Genomic DNA, 17,968 nt, shown 5'->3' on the forward strand with positions numbered 1-17,968 from the left:
TGGCTTTATCCATTCTGAGTGCATTATTAGTGGCATATCCTGGAATATGTAATCTGTAGAGTTTCCCTTAAGTTCCCTCAACCCGACTGTGAATTCTGTACAAAGGAGTATGAACTCAATTGTCTCAATTTCGTTACAGAGGAAAATTAGGGTTCCCCTCTCCTTTTTGGTGGATGTCTGGGTTGGGAGGAAACACTTCATATGAATGGTTCTGACCCAAAGAAGATCAGCACAAGTCAAGTAGCAGCCATGAGGGGAGAGTGCTTCTTTCTCAGAACTGTTCTCACCTGTCCAACAATCTCACCTGATGAAGAACACAAAAGGACAGAAAAACTTTTTCCATCAGCTCAAAATAGATGCCTAAGGATGCAGGCACATGGATTCATAAACTCTCCCCACCCCATCACCTGCCTTGTCTTCTCTGATCCAGGGACACCAGACCCAGCATCCAATAGTATCCCATCTTCAGATGCTGAGGGTTTTCATTGGCTCTGCCCTCTCTCCCTCCCACTCCTCATCTCTGCCTTTACCTCTCAGCTAAAGTCCCACCTTCCAGAAGGAGACTTTCCCAGTCCTCCTTAAAGTGCCTTCTGAAATTTTCTCTAATTTATACTATATATACATCTTCTTTGTGTGCAGTTGTTTATATGCTGTCTTGACCATTTTAGTAACTCAAAACTCCCTGTGAACAGAGACTCTGTGTGTGTATATTGTGTTTGTTTTGGGAATTTCTTTGTATCCCCACAATTTCTGGCATATAGTAGCCACTGAAGAACTGACTGCTGACATGACTTTACTCAGAGCTTATTTATTCTCATTTTACGTACAATTTTAACAAGCATAGACCTCTGATTTTCTAGGACCACAAATAAATTATCTCTCACTGTTCTGAGGTCTGGCTGATATCCCTTAGACTCTCATGAACAAGGGATGTCCCTTTCACCTCTCAAATGCTCTAACTCTTGAGTTTTCCAACATTACCTGCAGCATTCCATCATTTATCTGCCTGACAAACTTTCTTGGTAAGATTCTGTGGTTATCATCAACTAGGTAAACTCAGCTGAGTTATCACAAATTCTGGATTAATAAAGACTCTATTAAATGAGGTTTGGGGGCAACTCTCCCCATTCATTTTCATCAGTGAGAATTTTCCTCTCGGTGGAGACATTTAAGTTCTGAATTATGCTCCAAACTATGTGCAGCTATTTTGCAATCTATGGAGCATGGACATTCTGCATTATGGGAGATGTAGTTCACTAAACACATTTTCACCTGAAGGCAGTTGTGCTTAATGTAAACATGTGGTCCGTGTACTATGTGCCTAAAATATTTAGCTGGCAGAACACATTCCAAAAACGTAATTTAAATTCATTAGGAACAGATGATATAAAATGGAAAAGCATCTTCCACAGCTCCACAGGAAGAATTTTGGGAACTTTGGCAAATTCAAAGCCCAGCATTTCAGCAGCTCTTTTTATCCATGTGTTCTGCTCATGATTTTTCAATTGCAGGAAAAAAAAATTAAAACACGTATTCTCTCTTTTGCCATTTTATTAAGTTGGCGATGGCTTGATTTAATTTAATTAAAGTATCCTTTATCAAATTGCTATTAGGTGCCATGGGGAAATAAAGACAAAAACCAAATATTCTTTGTCTTTAACTTATCTATTACTTCTTTTATTTCTTTTGGGAAGAAAGGAAAGGAGGGAAGGATGGAAGAAAGGAAAAGAGAGGGAGGAAAAAATGAAAGAAAGAAGGGAGGGAGAAAGAAAGGCAGGAAGGGAAAGAAGAAGAGATGAAGGAAAGAAGGAAAGGATGAGGAAAGAGAGGAGAGAATAGGAGAGGAAAGGAAAAGAAAAGAAATTTGCTAAAAAAAAAACATTTGCAGCTAGGAAGTAACAAAAGCATAGTCCTTCCACTCAGGTCCATCTCCCAAGCAAAAGCTACCCGTGTCTAAAGGGACACTCACCAATATTTTCTGTGGGCATTGAGACCCGTGTCGCTTCTAAGAGATTGTCAGCCAGGACAAAGGCCCCTTCTTCCAGTGTATCAAGTAGCATCGTTGCAGCATGTGCCTGTTCTGAAGAATTCATGTCTTTCCATGATTCCAGAGCTTCAGGTCTCAGCAGGTTGTCCACTGTGTCAACAATTGCCTGCATCCATTAGAAAACTATCATTAGGCCTGACTGCTTCTGGCACTGAGGAGATTTTCTAGCGCTGTCTTGTGACAATTCTAATATTCAGCTGTCAAGATGATTTACTCTGATTTAAAGATACCAGAACACCTGGTTAACATAAAATAGACCTAACTACTTCAAAACAGGACTATTTAAAAAGGTTACTAGCATGTCACGTTGGTAGTGAAATGTAAAGCTAAGTTTCTGATTTATTTCTCTTTCTATAGTACACAAAACCAGGGTCAATAAGTGCAGGAAAATGTTAAGACCTTGTCCCAATGACTTTGCCTGAGGCTTTAATCTTATATAGTGTCAAGGATTGTATTTTCTGGTCTGAAGATACTTGAGGCCTAAGGAATAGCCGAGTGCCAACAGTGGGAAAGAACAGATAATATAACATTTTCTGAAAATAACACCTTTCCCAAACTGTGGCCCAGAAAGCATGTTTATTGGCACGTCTGTTTATTAGCTAAGACTAATGAGACGAAGTGGTTTCAGAGTGTGTAAATGATCTGTAGACAGCATCTTTCTCCCACCTTACTACACTTTGCTGATCCCAAATACGTGAGACCACTAACTACAATTCCTGCAGAGTGGGTCAGTGAGCAAAAGCAGTTCATCAATCGAACAAACAAGATCGTCAGAGTCTATAGTGGTCATTTAAGGAAGGAGAGGAGGAGGAGGAGGTGTGTGACACAAAGGAAAGTCCACGTAAATGACCGTGTTGAACATCTTCCTGACGTGGAGGTTAATTTAGCAACACATAACGTGGTGATGAATAAAGTGAAGAAAAACAGAAATTCAAAGAGGCATCTTTTAATTCTCTTTATAAAATCACCCAATCAATCACACTAATCAGTTAATCAATCGAAGGCAGGCTCTCTCATTGATGCATAATGTAACTGTGCATTGAATCCGCCATGCGCTGGTGAATCCCTGCCCCATTTACCTGGTCATCGTGTGTCCTTAAGGACAAATGTGATTTGTTTGATCAAAGAATAAATGCTATGGGGCAGAAGGAGCATAGGAGCACGCAAACAGAAGCCCACCCCCTAAAATTGGTTGGGAAGACTGCATTGAAATGAATAGGAAAATGTTGGTTGGAGACTACTGCCAGAGAAAGATTAATTAGCTTAATCCATCTTAATATCCTCTTTCTGTCTGCTTTGTGAGCCGCCACGACCTTCGTGGCAGGTGGAAGATACTCAGCAGTGGCATTAAAGGCTTCCCTCCTTCCCCCCAACTCTGTTCTCTAATGGGAGACGGAATAGTCAAAATGCTCACACAGATCCCCACTTGCAGCCATTAACTAGAGTGGAACCGAAATCGGTCTGCTGAGGCTGGATTCATTAGTCACCAAGAAATAGAGATTGGAGCCTCTAATCGGGGGGGGGACAAATGAATCCTTGGTCACAAAAGTGGGAAAGCGCCTCGTCTGCACAGTGTAAATCAGCTTTTCATTATTTGTCATTTAAGAAGTCCAATTCGTCTTATCTGAACCACAGAAGCTCATGTGGGACATGAAAGGGACACTGGCCAGAGCTGAAAGTCCAGTTTGGATTTCTCCTGATTCCACAGAGTGCGTGCTTGACGTGCTATTATTAATTTCAGGGACAGCTTATTTATGACCATGTATATATGTCTCTAGTGGAAACAAAACGATCAGCATAATCGTATTCCTGAGACTGTCTCCCTGCCAAAGGAAAAATGGCTACTTTTCCCAAGGAGGCATGTGTCCTGGGCAACACACCAATTATTACATTTCATACATTAAACTTTTACCTTAAAGGTGAACTGCAAATTAAAGTATGCAGAATTTTATCCACTTCAGCAGTTATTTCTTTGCCCCCATTAGCCAGGCTAAAAAGGGACATTCAGAACATTAATACCTAAAAACAGACCCTCCCATCACTTTTTTTCTTTTAAAGCTCTCAGGTCCAGCAAAGTCAAATTCTATCTGGCTAGTTGCCACTCTTACAGGCGATCATGCCAAAAAACACCATGAAGTCACAGCCATGGAGTAACCTCTAGTCTACTAAAATAACCCAGAAGCTAGAGAACAAGGTGTTTAAAAATGGGTATGAGCATGCATGGGTGAATGGTCTTTCGTGCTTTAACATACCACTATTTTCTGTTTTCTATCAGGATATATAAAAACTAGGGGATCCCCTGTACCTTAAAAAGGAACTTCAAGAAATCCATAAAACAAAATGAAACCCTGTTGACGGTCCTACTCCTATCTTTCCTCTTGTATTGTAGTAGCATCATCAAAATTTCCCTGATCATGGGCATAACAATTGGCTGGAATAAGCCAACAGTCTATTCCTGTCCCTCTCTGCCTGGCAAGAAGCACCGTGGAACAGATATCAATGAAATTGACACAATATTCATATTTCATTTGCAGTTTGCCCAACCCCTACTCAAGTTTTCTCTGGAATTAACCCTTAAAAATCTTGAGGTCAAAGCTTTTTCATTTAAGAGCATCCCAAAGATATAAAAAAGCAGTGACATTTTCATGCACATACAATCATGACCATACAGTCTTTGATATGATAAACTGCCAAGAAGACATCGTAGCTGTTTGATTGCCAGCTGTTGTTTGATCCACAAGGATAACATTGGGGAACAAAGGGACTGCATTATTACTTTCCAATTCAGAAGGTTTTCATTAATATTCTTGTACTTTTGGATAAATAGAAATGTTGCAAAAAAAAAAAAGGATTATTTGCTTATTCTAAGAGTATTATACCTGTGCAAAGCCAACCATTTGTATAGTTGATAGGGGACACAATACATAATTATCAAAGACTGAAATACATTGGATCATGCAGCAAGGTGATAAAGCGTGGCAGGTAGCTGACGCAGGGAGAAAGCAGGGTGACAGCAGAGGAGAGATACCTTAAGGTAAGCCCTGCATGTCTTCTCTCGTTTTTGGAGCTTTTTAGTAAGAGAAAAGAAAATCAGAGGTTAGATGAACATCTCTAGAAAGCTGCCCCCAATATATACATATATAAATGTATTTTTTAAACTCTCAAATTAATCTCAAATTGTGTGGTAATTTGACAATCTCATCTGGTTTCAGTGAGTTTAAGTCATCCACCATTAGTGGTCCTCCTTCAGTGGGAAGAGGTATTGAATATCAAGTACAACCCCCCCAAAACTGAAGCTGGAGGATTTTTTTTTCAAGGATTCACAGGTGGCAGGGGACAAAGACAGGATTTGAACAGAATTCATAGGACTTCCAAGTTTGGCATTCTTTCTACTATATCATACCATGTTTCTCTATACCACTTAGGAGTGGTAAAGCAGATAAGATAATTCCTGTCTGGAATCAGGAAGATTCAGGAGTTCAAATCTGGCCTCATATGCCTACCAACTATGTGATCTTGGAAAAGTCACTTAATCTGTTTGCTTCAATTTCCTCATCTGTAGCATGGGAATAATAATACCACCTACATCCCAGGGTTATTTTGAGGATCAAATGAGAAAATAAACGCTTAGCACTTAATAACTGGCATAAAAAGTGCCATAAAGAATTGTTAGCTTTATTTTTCTTGTTCTATTGTTGTTTTTGTTTTCTAAATGTAGAGGTAAAAAAAAATCCCAAACACAGAATTCAAACTGAGGGGGGAAATGGGTGCTTTTCAATACCTTATGAATTTTAGGGAGCTTCCTACACAAACAGCCTTGGGCTTCACATCAACTTCTCTACACTATTTATACAAAATTGAACAAATATGTGGACTAAACAAATTATCTTCAAATTAAAAAAAAATATCCAAAGCTAATCTGGTGAATTTAAAATAAGAAGTGAACACTGAAAATTGAAGTTCCACTCCCAAAGGTTGTTACAAGAAATATTATTTCAATGATTATTTGTGAGACGTGTTACCTTTCTATGAGACCAGAAGAAAAGGCAGGTATAAATGATAACAATTGTCTGAAAAGTTCACTCGTGTAATGGCTACATGATGCATTTTTAAGTCAGGAACCTAGCCTGTGAAGCCTGTCAACAACAGAGGTCTCCCATAATCTAACTGAAGTTATTTCCATAATATTGCTGCCCTGTTTATCCTGCCTTTAATCAGAATTCTTTTTTAGGGTATGGAGCAAATCGTTATTAAAGGAGGGAGGGAAAAGGATTAGAAGAGTTTTCAGCAGCAAATTGCTGGAAGAAGGAGAAGCCACCATGGAAATCCTCATGGAAAAGGACAGAATGCCTCTACATACCTTGTTATAACTCCGCCCAGCTGAATCCTTCTCACTGGGTTTGAGTTCCTGTAGCTGCGCATCTAGAATGTCCACCAATTGTTCCATCAGTCTCACAGATGAGCTCACATCCCCAGCAAACACAGGTCCTTTGGTGTGTTTAGCCAGCTCATTGGCAAGACTAGCGGCATTCTCTCCACTTCGGATCTGAAATGACAATTTATATTATCTCAGCAGGAGCCTATGTTCCGCTCGCGGCTTCCAGGCTGACTCCCAGCATACCTTTGCTGTGGCAAAACACCCATTTACACAAACGTCAAAATCTGCAACTAATTGAAACCAATAAACTTTCTCTTTATCTGGGAAGATGAAAGGTTCTTAGATCCTTGACACACAAAAGAAATTTCTTAACAAGCATTTAAAGAAAAAAAATAAACTTAAATCAGATTGGAAATTTGGGGCCGAGGCTCCCATTTCATCTCAACTTTTGTTTTGTTTTGTTTTCCTGCTATTATCAAGAGCGCAGAAATGCACTGATTCATACCATTTAAAAGTCAAATTGAAGAGGTCTGGGACAGATGACGATTATCTAGTTTTCATCACCTCACAATGGTTGATTGGGGAGAAAAGAGGAAAACAAAAAGGTGATACTACAATTTACTCTAAATGGTATTTGGCTTAAAATGCCATCTTAAAAAACATTTTATTTGTTCTATCATCATTTGCCAACTAAACATCTGTTTAGGTTCTGGAAATTCACTTGCCTATTTCCATCTATTTGATTTATTAGGTCTACGTAGAATTCATCTTCTGAACATTAAAACAAAACAAAATAAACCCGACCCAGAACATGCTAAACATGAATGAAATTAAGCAAGCATCTACTCATTAAAAAGCTTAACTTAGTCAAGAATATACTCCAAAACATATGCAGGCTTAACTTTCAATAAATGGTTCACAGACAAAAACTATGCATAATTCTTTTACTTTTAAACTGAACAAAGGGCAATAAAGATGGTTTCAACATACTAAGCTGAATTATTTATGTTCGAAGTTAAAGCCCTTAATCACCAGTGTGTATCATATTAAAAGATTCCAACCAACCTTCTGAGCCAGCTGATTTACCCAGTGTGAGGTACAGTTGCTAAGATCAGGGCCCTTAGGGTTCCATGTGCCGGTGGAAACCATGCAGAGATACGAGGCAGTTCCTACAACAGATGTAGAAAACAACAGTGAAATTGAAACCATTTTTCTGCATGCATTCGGGAAATCAGCTCTGCCGTTCCCGCTCTGTGTGTTAAATTTTGAATAAACGCTAATGGAGGCAGTTGACAATAACTGACGAAAATGTAGGGAATAAGGCAGATTACAAACAGTAAATATAAAAGTCAGTGTAGAAATATCAGACTTTACAGCAAACAAACCAAAAGCCCTTGATTTTTTTTTTTTGGAATTTCTCCAAAGTGAGGCTTGTAATGAGAAAGGCAGCTGTAAGCAATCTTTACTATAGTCCTCCAGCAAAAAACCTCAAGTCTAACCTGAGTCCTCGAGGATTCATGGCTTTCGTGGCTTATACTCAAAGGCCTTTTTACAGATTAAAATCAAAATGATGCCTACAGACACTGGATTATAAAACGTGACAAATATGGCCCTTGGAAGTGGTCCTCTCAAGATGGGACCATTCCATGATGCTTCCAGCACCTCCTCCACCCATCAGGACTTTGTGTGTGTGTGTCTGTGTGCATCTGTACCCACACACATACATAAATACATATAAATATATATTTTACAGGAAATACCTCTTGTTCCCTTGGGACAAGGCCGTTCAACCATCATTCCTCTTTGTGTCTGAGGCCACCAAATCCCCCTGGCTTCTAAAGCTTCGCAGAATCTTTCTGGCGGGGGAAAAATACTTGTTACAGGAGGAATTTTGGTTGTAGAAACTGCTGGAGGAGGTTTAGTGCCTTTGCTTCCTTCCTTTGTTCCACCAGCTAAAGTTGTGCTCATGGGGCCTTTCTGTGAAGGAGTACTTGTGGTTGATACTGTGGTTTTGAACAGCTCAGCTGAAGAAGTTACTGTCACTGCTGTGGTAGGCACTATGGAAAAAAGATGAGTATGTTAATCCCAGTTTTTCAAAGTTTCACAAGAAAGAATCACTGAGAATGCTACTAGGGGGAAAAAAGACAATTTAATTCAATTATTCTCTAATATGAATTGTAGAAGAAGGATATCGATGTACAGAATGAGAAGGTGGATGGATTAAGAGATGGATGCTCTGTGGATAAGTGTCTCCATATTGGTTAGATTATAGATCCTTCAAAGCCTCAAAAGCTTCCTAAACTAAATGTGATTGACATGCTTCTGACTTGGGTGTACTTGCACTTTTGCTTGTTTTGCTTATTCTACAATTGCACAGGGGTGCAACTCCTTCCACAGTCACGGAGCCAGGGGCACTCAAATTTAATTTCTAGTCCTGGGGAGCTGACTAAAGCATTAAGAGACTTGCCTTGGCCGTATAGTTTGTATAAGTCAAAAGCAAGAACTGAACCTAGGTCTCTCTGACCCCAAGCTTTTTTTTTTTAATTCACTTTTTTAGGCTTTTAAAATTAATATTTTATAGCACTTTTGTATAGGTTTTAGTTGTCAAATATGAACGACTAGTTTACTACCACCTCTTTATAATTTCTCCCTAACACAAACTGATGCTTGTGCTTCTGAAGCTCAGGAGGAATTATCGTTGAACATGACAACAACGAAAAATGTGATTAACCAAATTCCATTCAGCCTAGAAAGAGAGGATAATAGAGTAATTTAAGCTCCTGTTCAGCAAACAGTCAAATGTGATGTATCAACAAAATCTGAGCCCTGTACATAACTAGGGCAGTGTAAAAAAAAAAAACAACCAGGAAAAACTTCAAGTCACCCATTCTACACCTTGCAGGAAAACAATTACTGTAGTAGCTAGATCTTCCCACCCAGCAGTCATTCTTGCTTGAGAGAATTCCAGCACGCCTGATTAGATGCAAACAGAAGAAAAGTCTAGCAAGTCTGTACTGTTTCTGTACATTATCATCATCTCAGGCTTTAACATTCTTAGTTTTGATGAAGTCGATTTGAAGAAACAACTAATTCCAGGCAGAGGCTAGCATATAATTTATTCTCCTATGTCAAGATAATATTATCTTGAATTTGAAGTCCACACACAAAGCTTATGGGATCCTTTAAAAAGTTTAAAGGAAAACAATAGCATAAAATATTTGTAACATAAAATCACTTAATGTTTGTTTTATCAAGTTAAAAAGTTACAACTTGTTTATGATTAAAGTAGCAAGAACAGTGAAGCAAAGCTATTTTTAGTCCTACAAGAATAATTTCAAACTGTCAGAAATAGCTAGATATGAAATGCTACAAAGTTAAAAATTCACCAGTGCATTATTTTTGTCATCAGATGGGAAATAGGAATATTTTTGGCTCTAAATTCTTTTACACATACACATGAAAAAAATGTCTTTGCAATTAGGTTAGGTTTTCTTTCTTTTTTTTTTTTGCTAACACCAAGAAAGAGATGATTTTTCCAGCCTTAATATGATTTTATCAAAATAAAAAGTCTTTCATAGCTTAGTTCAAGAAAGTCAGGCATTTCCCCAATACACTTATTGAAGGAAAAAAAAACACAGCCCAAACTAGAAGATTAAAATCGCCCAGAAAAAATTGATTTAATTCAGCTGATTTCAATTTATGTATTTAATTAAAATATTTAAATTAATAAAATAATTTGAGCACAGTTTTGATTATATCAAGAAAGTAAATCAGGAGAGCACACTGAATTTATCAGGAAAAAAAAAATCTACTTGTGCACCTGTTTGGGGGATCTTAGGTAACAATTGTCATTTTTCACTAACTGTAAGTACATATTATTGCTTCCGCTTTTCTTCACCACCTCCAAACAGAAACTTCTTGAGCATGTGTTTTATTTCCAGGGCATAATTTATTGACTGTTTGAGTGCTGCCTCCATATTGGAGTCAAGCTTCATGCCTAGCCAGCTGCTTCGAGAACCGATTCGAACCTGTCTATCTTCCTCTGTAAGCACTTGCCTGACATCTTGTGAAACCTCTGTAATTTTCTTTTGATTACAATGCAGTCAGGCTTTCAGTGCTTTCTCAATTAACATTTGTCAAAAACATCACAATCTTTGCCAAAGTGTCAAGTCACTGCTGCTCAACTAGAGCTCGGGTGCAGGCAGGAGAGGAGAGAAGAGAGTGAAGAAGGGGGGAGAAAGAGGCAAACGCTTCTTCATTTCACACTGTTCTGTTTCCCATCACACATTCTCCTTATTAGTACATTATATAATTACAGAAATGTTTGTTAATAACATTCCCATCAGCATTCCTTCATGGGATAGCTGCAAGATGATAGGACTTCAAGTCAAAGAGGTTTGAGTCAAAGAGATTCTGACTCTAACGTGTCAGCCTTTATGAGACCTCTCTGAGTCTCAGTTTCTACATCAGTAAAATGGAGTTAATAATAAAACATACCTCACAGTAAGGTATAAGGAAACAACTGTGAAAACACCAAAGTGATGTAGAAACATCAACTAACATTTAATGATTACATTCTAATTTTTCACAGTTTCTCCAATGATTGTGGCAACCTTATCCAAAATAATCTGACATCAATAGTGGGATTCTTAGCCAACACAAATTGAAAGGCAGCAGCAACACCAGAGTCAAGGAGACTTGGGTTCAGAACTGTCCCTGACCCAGAATGGCTGTGGGGCCCTGGGCAAATTTGAACACATTAAAAGTTGCAAAGAATGTCTCGATATGAAATGGTAGAAAACATTTTTTTTAATCAGGTTTTCTTTAAAGCAAAGAAATCCTACATCCAGTTCTCATCCCTAGCAAACTTAAGCATCATTTCAAGATACTCAAGAGGTGAAATACGGCTATTTTGTGCTCGCCCCTCCAAGATCCAATGATATAAAATCATTTTGTCTCTAACTTAAATACTATACTAATTCTTCTTTTAAGAAAAAAGCATTTAAGGAGACCAAGTAACATATTACTAAAAGAGAAATCATTTATATATTTATAATTTCTATGGAAAGTTAAGATAAGCTATTCAGTGGAAGAAGAGGCTCATTTTGCACCAAACACCCAGGCAGAGAAGAGTCCATTACCTTCATCCCTACCACTGTTAAATGGCATGTGTATATGAATAAGGTAAAGCTGAAGACACAAGCTATCCTATCTATTTTTTAAAATGTGAGAATTTATGATGCCTGTTGAAGTTTTTACTTTTATAATGATTTGCAGTTGTTGTTCAGTAATTATAGTTTTGTCCAATTCTTTGTGTACTCCCTGACTGGGGCTTTCTTTGCAAAGATACTGAAGAAGTTTTGCCATTTCCTTCTCCAGCTCATTTTACATAAGAAAAACCTGAGGCAAACAGGGTTAAGGGATTTGTCCAGGGTTACACCACTATTTTGTGTCTGAGGTCAAATTTGAACTAGGGAAGATGAATCTTCCTGACCTCAGATTGGTGCTCTAATAACAGTTAGCATTTATTTAATACTTTTAGGTTTGCAAAGCACTTTACATGTTAACTCATCCTACTCACAATTGTATTACTATCTTCATTTTACAGATGGGAAAATGGAGGCTGGGAGAAACTAAATGACTTGCCCAAGATGTCACACAGCTAGTAAGTTTCTGAGGGAGGATTTGAAGTCAAGACCTCCTGATTCCATGTTCAAAACAGTCAACAGTATTAAAAAAAAAAAACCCATCCATCTAGCAATAAGAATACTTTTTCTCCCACTTTGGCATGGAGTATAACTTTTTCCTAGACTCTTTTCAAGGAGTCTGGGTTAAAGCATATCCAATTAGAACCTATTCCTCATACTTGCTGTGTTTAAACCTTGCTTATGTTTAGTATTATTGTTGCTTTCAACTTTTGAAAGTCGGTAAATAGCTGTAGTAGAAGGCAGCATTTCAGGAAGGAATTTGTTATCACTAAAAGGTTTCATAATAACAACACATTTGGTATCTGGTGAGAATAAATGTGAGACATAGTAAAACTCCTCAATAGAGCATAAGGACCATTAAGAAAACATGAAGATCTGCCCCAACTCTTGCAATAAAAATCACAGTATATTCAAATTTTTAAGCCTAAAGAGAGCCTTTGAAATCACCCAGGCCACCAGCTCCCTTTACCCACAGAGCTGAAGAAGCTTATTTCCAAACCTGTGAAGAAGCACATTATACACTACGAGTACTTAGGAAAATCACAAAGTCAGTCAAGCTTCCAGATTGGGGGAACAAATTGGCTTTTTGACTCCCTCTTAGCAGTAGTGGAAAAGAGAATGTTAAACAAATGTAACATTTAACTGGAACTTGGAGGGCATTTGATATTATTATCACCATTTATTATGGTAGGTGTAATTGAGATCTTGGAATCTACATCATTTCCCCCCAAAGGAACAGAATAGAAGACAAAGAGACAAACAGATAGGCAGACAAATAGAAAGATACAGATAGATATAGAAGAGCGTTATATTTATCTCTATACTTTTTATACTATAGTTACAGCCTCAAAATTTCTCTCCTCTAGCTCTCTGAACTTGCCCTATTGTGAACAATACACTCTGACTAGTCTTTCCTCTACTTTGTAAAGCTAAAATGAGTGTTAGTTCATAAGTGACCCTCTTCATTATGTCTAAAACAAAATCACTGATCACATTTTATTGAGAACTTAATAGCTGAATAAGAATGTTTTAAATGGACATTTATTAAATGGACATAGATTGTGCTGAACATACCTTATTTTATTTTCTTCTATGATTGAGCTATCTAACTAGTATAATGTAAAAATTCTGCAATAGTTCTGAATGAAAAAAATAAGGAAATTTAAAATCTTTCAAAATGTGATCCCCTACAGAGTTGCAGTATAAAATTTGTGACCCAAGCAAAGCAGATTAAAGAGAAAACTATTTCATATTAAAAATGTGGGAGATTACCTTAAAATAAATGAGGTCTGAAAAGACTTCTAAGTAATACTAGCATTTTGCAAAAGTATCCATCCCTATTAAGAATTTAAAAGGAAGTGAAATCTTTTTTTCAGCATCATTTTGGCCAGGTCTACTATGTACTTGATGGGGGCAACAGATCCAACACAAATGGCTTCCGCATGAACTGTAGTCCAAACCAGCCAGCTTCAGCTCCAGATAGAGAGCACAGACCTAATTTCTCCCATCACTGTTTTATCAGCTACTTTGATCTCAACTGCTGTCTAGGTTCACCATGGCTGACTTAAAGTTCCAAGTTGGAGTGGCTGTCCGAAGATGGAGATGGCAAAAAGCATGGAACACAGAGCACGGAGCCTGAAATTATTGCAGAGCAAATGACAGAGAATGAAGAGGAAGGTTAGGAAGTTTAGGAGTCTTAGCCATAGAAAAACAGGGACAATAGTGGGATTTATGTTATAAACATATTTTTTAAAGTCCTGGTAGTTGGGCTAAATAATAAAATTGCTAGGCAAATGGTTTCCATTGGAAAGGTTCAAAAAATTGAATGGCAGTGGCAGTGGGGGTGAGGGGAAGGAGGGTGAGGCTAGATAGCTCTGAGGAAAGAGTAACAAATCTAGAGATAAGAGGTCCTATGTTCAAATCTGGGTAAGTCACTTAACCCTATCTGCCTAGCCCTTATCACTCTTCTACTTGGAACCAATACTTAACATCTATCCTAAGGCAGAAATTAAGGGTTTAGAAAAAATAACTGAATGAAATAATTTACCTTAAATTCTATAATTAAGGCATTGAATTTACTGCTCTCTCAAAGTCACAAAGAATTAATGTTTTAAAAGTAAAGGGAAGGGGTGGCTAAGTCACTCAGTGGACAAAGAGTTAGGTGGGGAGATAGAAAATCCTATATTAAAATTTGTCCTCAGGCATTTGTCCTACCTGTGGGTCTCTAGGAAAGTCATTTAGCCCAAACTGCCTATCCCTTACCACCCTTTTGCCTTGGAACCAATATTTAGTATCAATTCTAAACCAGAAAGTAAAGGGTTTTATTTGTTTTTTTTTTCATGATTATATAAGTTACCTCTGAAAAGCCCAAGGAAAAGATGACAGGCTTTTTTTTTTTTAAATGTGAAAGTATAGTTTCAGAATTAGAGCAGGAAATGCATTTTTGCATCTTTGTATAATACCTCAGTGTTCCGTACACAACTGGGCAAATAGTAGGTAATTAATAAATGCTTATTCAACAAACAAATGAATGGTGAAATATTCCTTTAAGCAAAGACAAGAATGGAAAACTTAAAGAACTTCCATAAGATACAAATATAACCATGAAACTGCCACAAAGCACTCATAAGCTCACTGTGACTTTGCTCTCCTGTCTACCAGGACCCAGGAGAGTTACAGTATCTAATGACCCTCCTAAAGCCAATGTCTTCCTCAGAGCTGTTGGAGGTACCTTGTAACAAATGCATATGTTATCAGAGACTTCTCCATTGCTAACAAGGACATCATGCTTTTTTTATTTTTAAAGTTGACTTCCAGTTATTTCTCATTAGATTTATTTCCAGCCTTAGAGACACTGGCTGACTACCTATTCTAAATGTCAACAGATTTATCTCGCTGGAAGAAACCGAGAGATTCACTTCTTCAAAGAGACAACTTTCAACAGCTGACAGAATGATAAAGGCATAAATAAAGATTTGTGTAAGGACAGGGTCAATGTAAGGTCAAATTCTAACTATGTTCCTCTGGTAGTTTTTGACAAACTTATGGATGAGGAAAGCTTTATGTTAGCAAAAGAAAAACAGCAACACCACCACCACCAACAAAACATCAATACCATACAACTAGGGTCAAGGATACAATCCAAATTCTGGCATTAGAAGCAAAATATATAATTAACTTAAGAGAATGATTCAGATACACTGTTGCTGTGGCCTCTCTACCCAGGAGGAAGATTTAAGTGTTGAAACATTCAGCAGCAGGATGTTATTGGTGCAGCTTGGAGCTGACAAAGTCAAGACAGACACAGATTAGAGATAGAGGGCCCAGAGAACAAGTCAATACATCATTACTGTCCCTGTTACAAGAAATGACACAGGCTCTGGGTTCTCTATCATGACCCTAAATTAGAAATTCAACTACGAGTGACTCGATCGTTTCCTTTTAAGGTCCTGATCCTAAGACGCTGCTTAGATTTTGACAGAAAATTCTCGTACAATTACTCTTTAATTTAAAAAAAGAATTGTATTTTATTGGACAACATAAAAAAATCCATCCTATCTATAAAAAAATTTAAATAATTCCTCTCAGTTCCCAAACTATCAAATAACCAAATTATCAAACATTGAATTAACTCAATAAATTAAAACACTAATCTGGAATAAAAAATAAATTGTGCAAATAAGATGCAAGTGTAAGATATAAAGGAATATTTTATTAATTTACCATGTCCTGAATATAATTCATTTTTAGTAAAAAGGCATTGCTCTGATAAGTGCATTCACTCTAATCCAAAATAGTTTCATACACAGTCTTTAACAGTTTTAGCACTTCTTTGTACATGTTAGTTATCCATTAGTGGAAAAGTAAAAAGAACATAAGTTCAAATTATTCTCATGAGGTATGGACTCCCTACGTCATCATTTTGGGTTGATCTAATCACTAATGGGAAAATGATTTACGGTTACTATCAATTTATAATAAGAAAATTCAATTTTATGTCACTCTCTTCTAACAAGATATCAGAGAAACTTTTCCTCCTTCTAGGCAAACATGGAAGAAGACTATGATTGGGACTTCAAAACTCAAGAACATTTATGCCTGGCAATGCACATTAACTCTGCCAAATCTCTTGAGACTCCCTAACACACATTTCCCTCAACCACTGGCGCCAAGAAGTTAAAAGGTCTGCATGTAGATTGTAATCAATTCAAAAGTCAGGTAGGAAAGCACAAAGCTAACAGGTATCAAGCTTTAAATTTATGAACTCTTTTATTTTTAGCAAAGAACAACTAAACTGACATATCATGATAAAACATATCATGGACAAAGCCCTATCAGAGATTTTTTTAAGTGGCATTTATGATATATCACAGTTTTCATGTAAAAATAGTTCAAGTGAGATTATAAAATACCACTTTAGCACACTGACATATGACAGTACTAACTCATTCTTTCACTGTTGAGACATTTTTGGAGTACCTACTAAGTGCAGGTGGTTTAAATATAGCTAGTAAAAAAAAAAAGGAGGAGGGGCAAGACAGAGAAGGAAAAAAAGAAGAGAAAGAAGAGGAATGGGCAAAAGGAGAAAGATGAAAGATGGGCAGTTAGGTGACTCAGTGGATAGAGAGCCAGGCCTGGAGATGGAGGTCTTGGGTTCAAATCCAAATGCAGACACTTCTTAGCTGTGTTACCCTAAGCAAATCACTTAACTCAATTAACCAACATTTACCAATTTTGTGCCTTAAAATGGATATTCAATATTGATTCAAAGAAGACAAAAAAGGGATTAAAAAAAGAAAAATGAAAGAAAAAAGAATAAAACCCAATAGCTTGATTCAAATGAAAGCATATTTTAAAATATGCTATTTGAAATAAATTACTAAAAAAACTCAATAATTTATCAATAAACAAGTATTCTTACCTTGGGCAGGATCTGGTGGGCCAAATTCTAGAGAATATCGTAAAATGAAATTGTTGTTCCACACGTAAAGTTGATTATCTCGTGGATTGTAATCTACTGCAGCAATGTATTGGTACTGGTTGGGAAAGGGAACATCAACATATTCCCCTCTGTTTAATCTAGTATTATAAATATAATCAATTGCATTCTTGCCCGTTTCACTTTCATTGTCTTGATAGACTGAACGAACAACGTAGAGGACTCCACAGATCATAAAAGCGTTGGAGGCGGCACGTTTATCATAAATGGTCTCCCAAGTCGCTTCAAATCGAAGAGTATATGGATTCAATTGGCTAATCACTATCATTCCATTGTTCTGCTCAGTGGCATAAATAACCCACAGACCATTTTCATCAACAGCTAAGTCGATATCAGTCTTCCCTCCCCATCGATAGGGAGACGTATCGTGGTAGTTAGCGTAGTTTATAATTGCCTCTCCACTTTTAATTCTAGTCCTCAAGTCAAATTTCACAATGTTTCTCGTTCGTTCTTTATTAAAAAACACAGCACCGTCATAGACAACAAATCCAGTACCATCCACTCGATTGGGGAGTTTATATGTTGTCGTTTGGCGGCTGTTTTGGAAGTCCTCCAAAGAAGCATATTCTATCAAGGTGTCCGTACGATATGGGGTCCATGGCATGAAATAAATTTTATCTGCAGCCTGAAGAGGGTCTTTGCACCAAGCACCTGCTTTTTGTTCAGCCTCATATATACATGGCGAATCCACAATTGCTTTCAACGTCCCAGGGCAAACAAAAACTAACAGTCACAGAGAGAAGACAAGAATTACACAAAGTTAAAAAGATTAAAAAAAAAACAAAGTTACAAAATTGTAAGCTATAATGACTATGAACCAGGAAGGAAAGATTCAT

The 17,968-nt window shown here is 37.3% G+C and overlaps 1 protein-coding gene across 19 annotated transcripts in view; it reads right to left on the reverse strand.

The window, feature by feature from the left end:
- Window positions 1-17,968, reverse strand: part of ADGRL2 (adhesion G protein-coupled receptor L2) — an 894,229-nt gene that overhangs the window by 40,682 nt on the left and 835,579 nt on the right. For 10 of the 19 annotated variants that reach the window (XM_056815432.1, XM_056815435.1, XM_056815431.1 and 7 more), the window contains 6 exons: window positions 17,055-17,855; window positions 8,186-8,482; window positions 7,491-7,594; window positions 6,408-6,593; window positions 5,076-5,114; window positions 1,970-2,153 (listed from right to left, as the gene is read on the reverse strand). In XM_056815432.1, coding sequence (XP_056671410.1) covers window positions 1,970-2,153; window positions 5,076-5,114; window positions 6,408-6,593; window positions 7,491-7,594; window positions 8,186-8,482; window positions 17,055-17,855 — 1,611 coding nt within the window. The remainder of the gene's footprint in view (window positions 1-1,969; window positions 2,154-5,075; window positions 5,115-6,407; window positions 6,594-7,490; window positions 7,595-8,185; window positions 8,483-17,054; window positions 17,856-17,968) is intronic. The other 9 variants (XM_056815438.1, XM_007480639.3, XM_007480643.2 and 6 more) reach the window with 3 other exon arrangements.

Source organism: Monodelphis domestica, chromosome 2, assembly GCF_027887165.1.
Source record: "Monodelphis domestica isolate mMonDom1 chromosome 2, mMonDom1.pri, whole genome shotgun sequence".
Lineage (NCBI taxonomy): Eukaryota > Metazoa > Chordata > Mammalia > Didelphimorphia > Didelphidae > Monodelphis > Monodelphis domestica.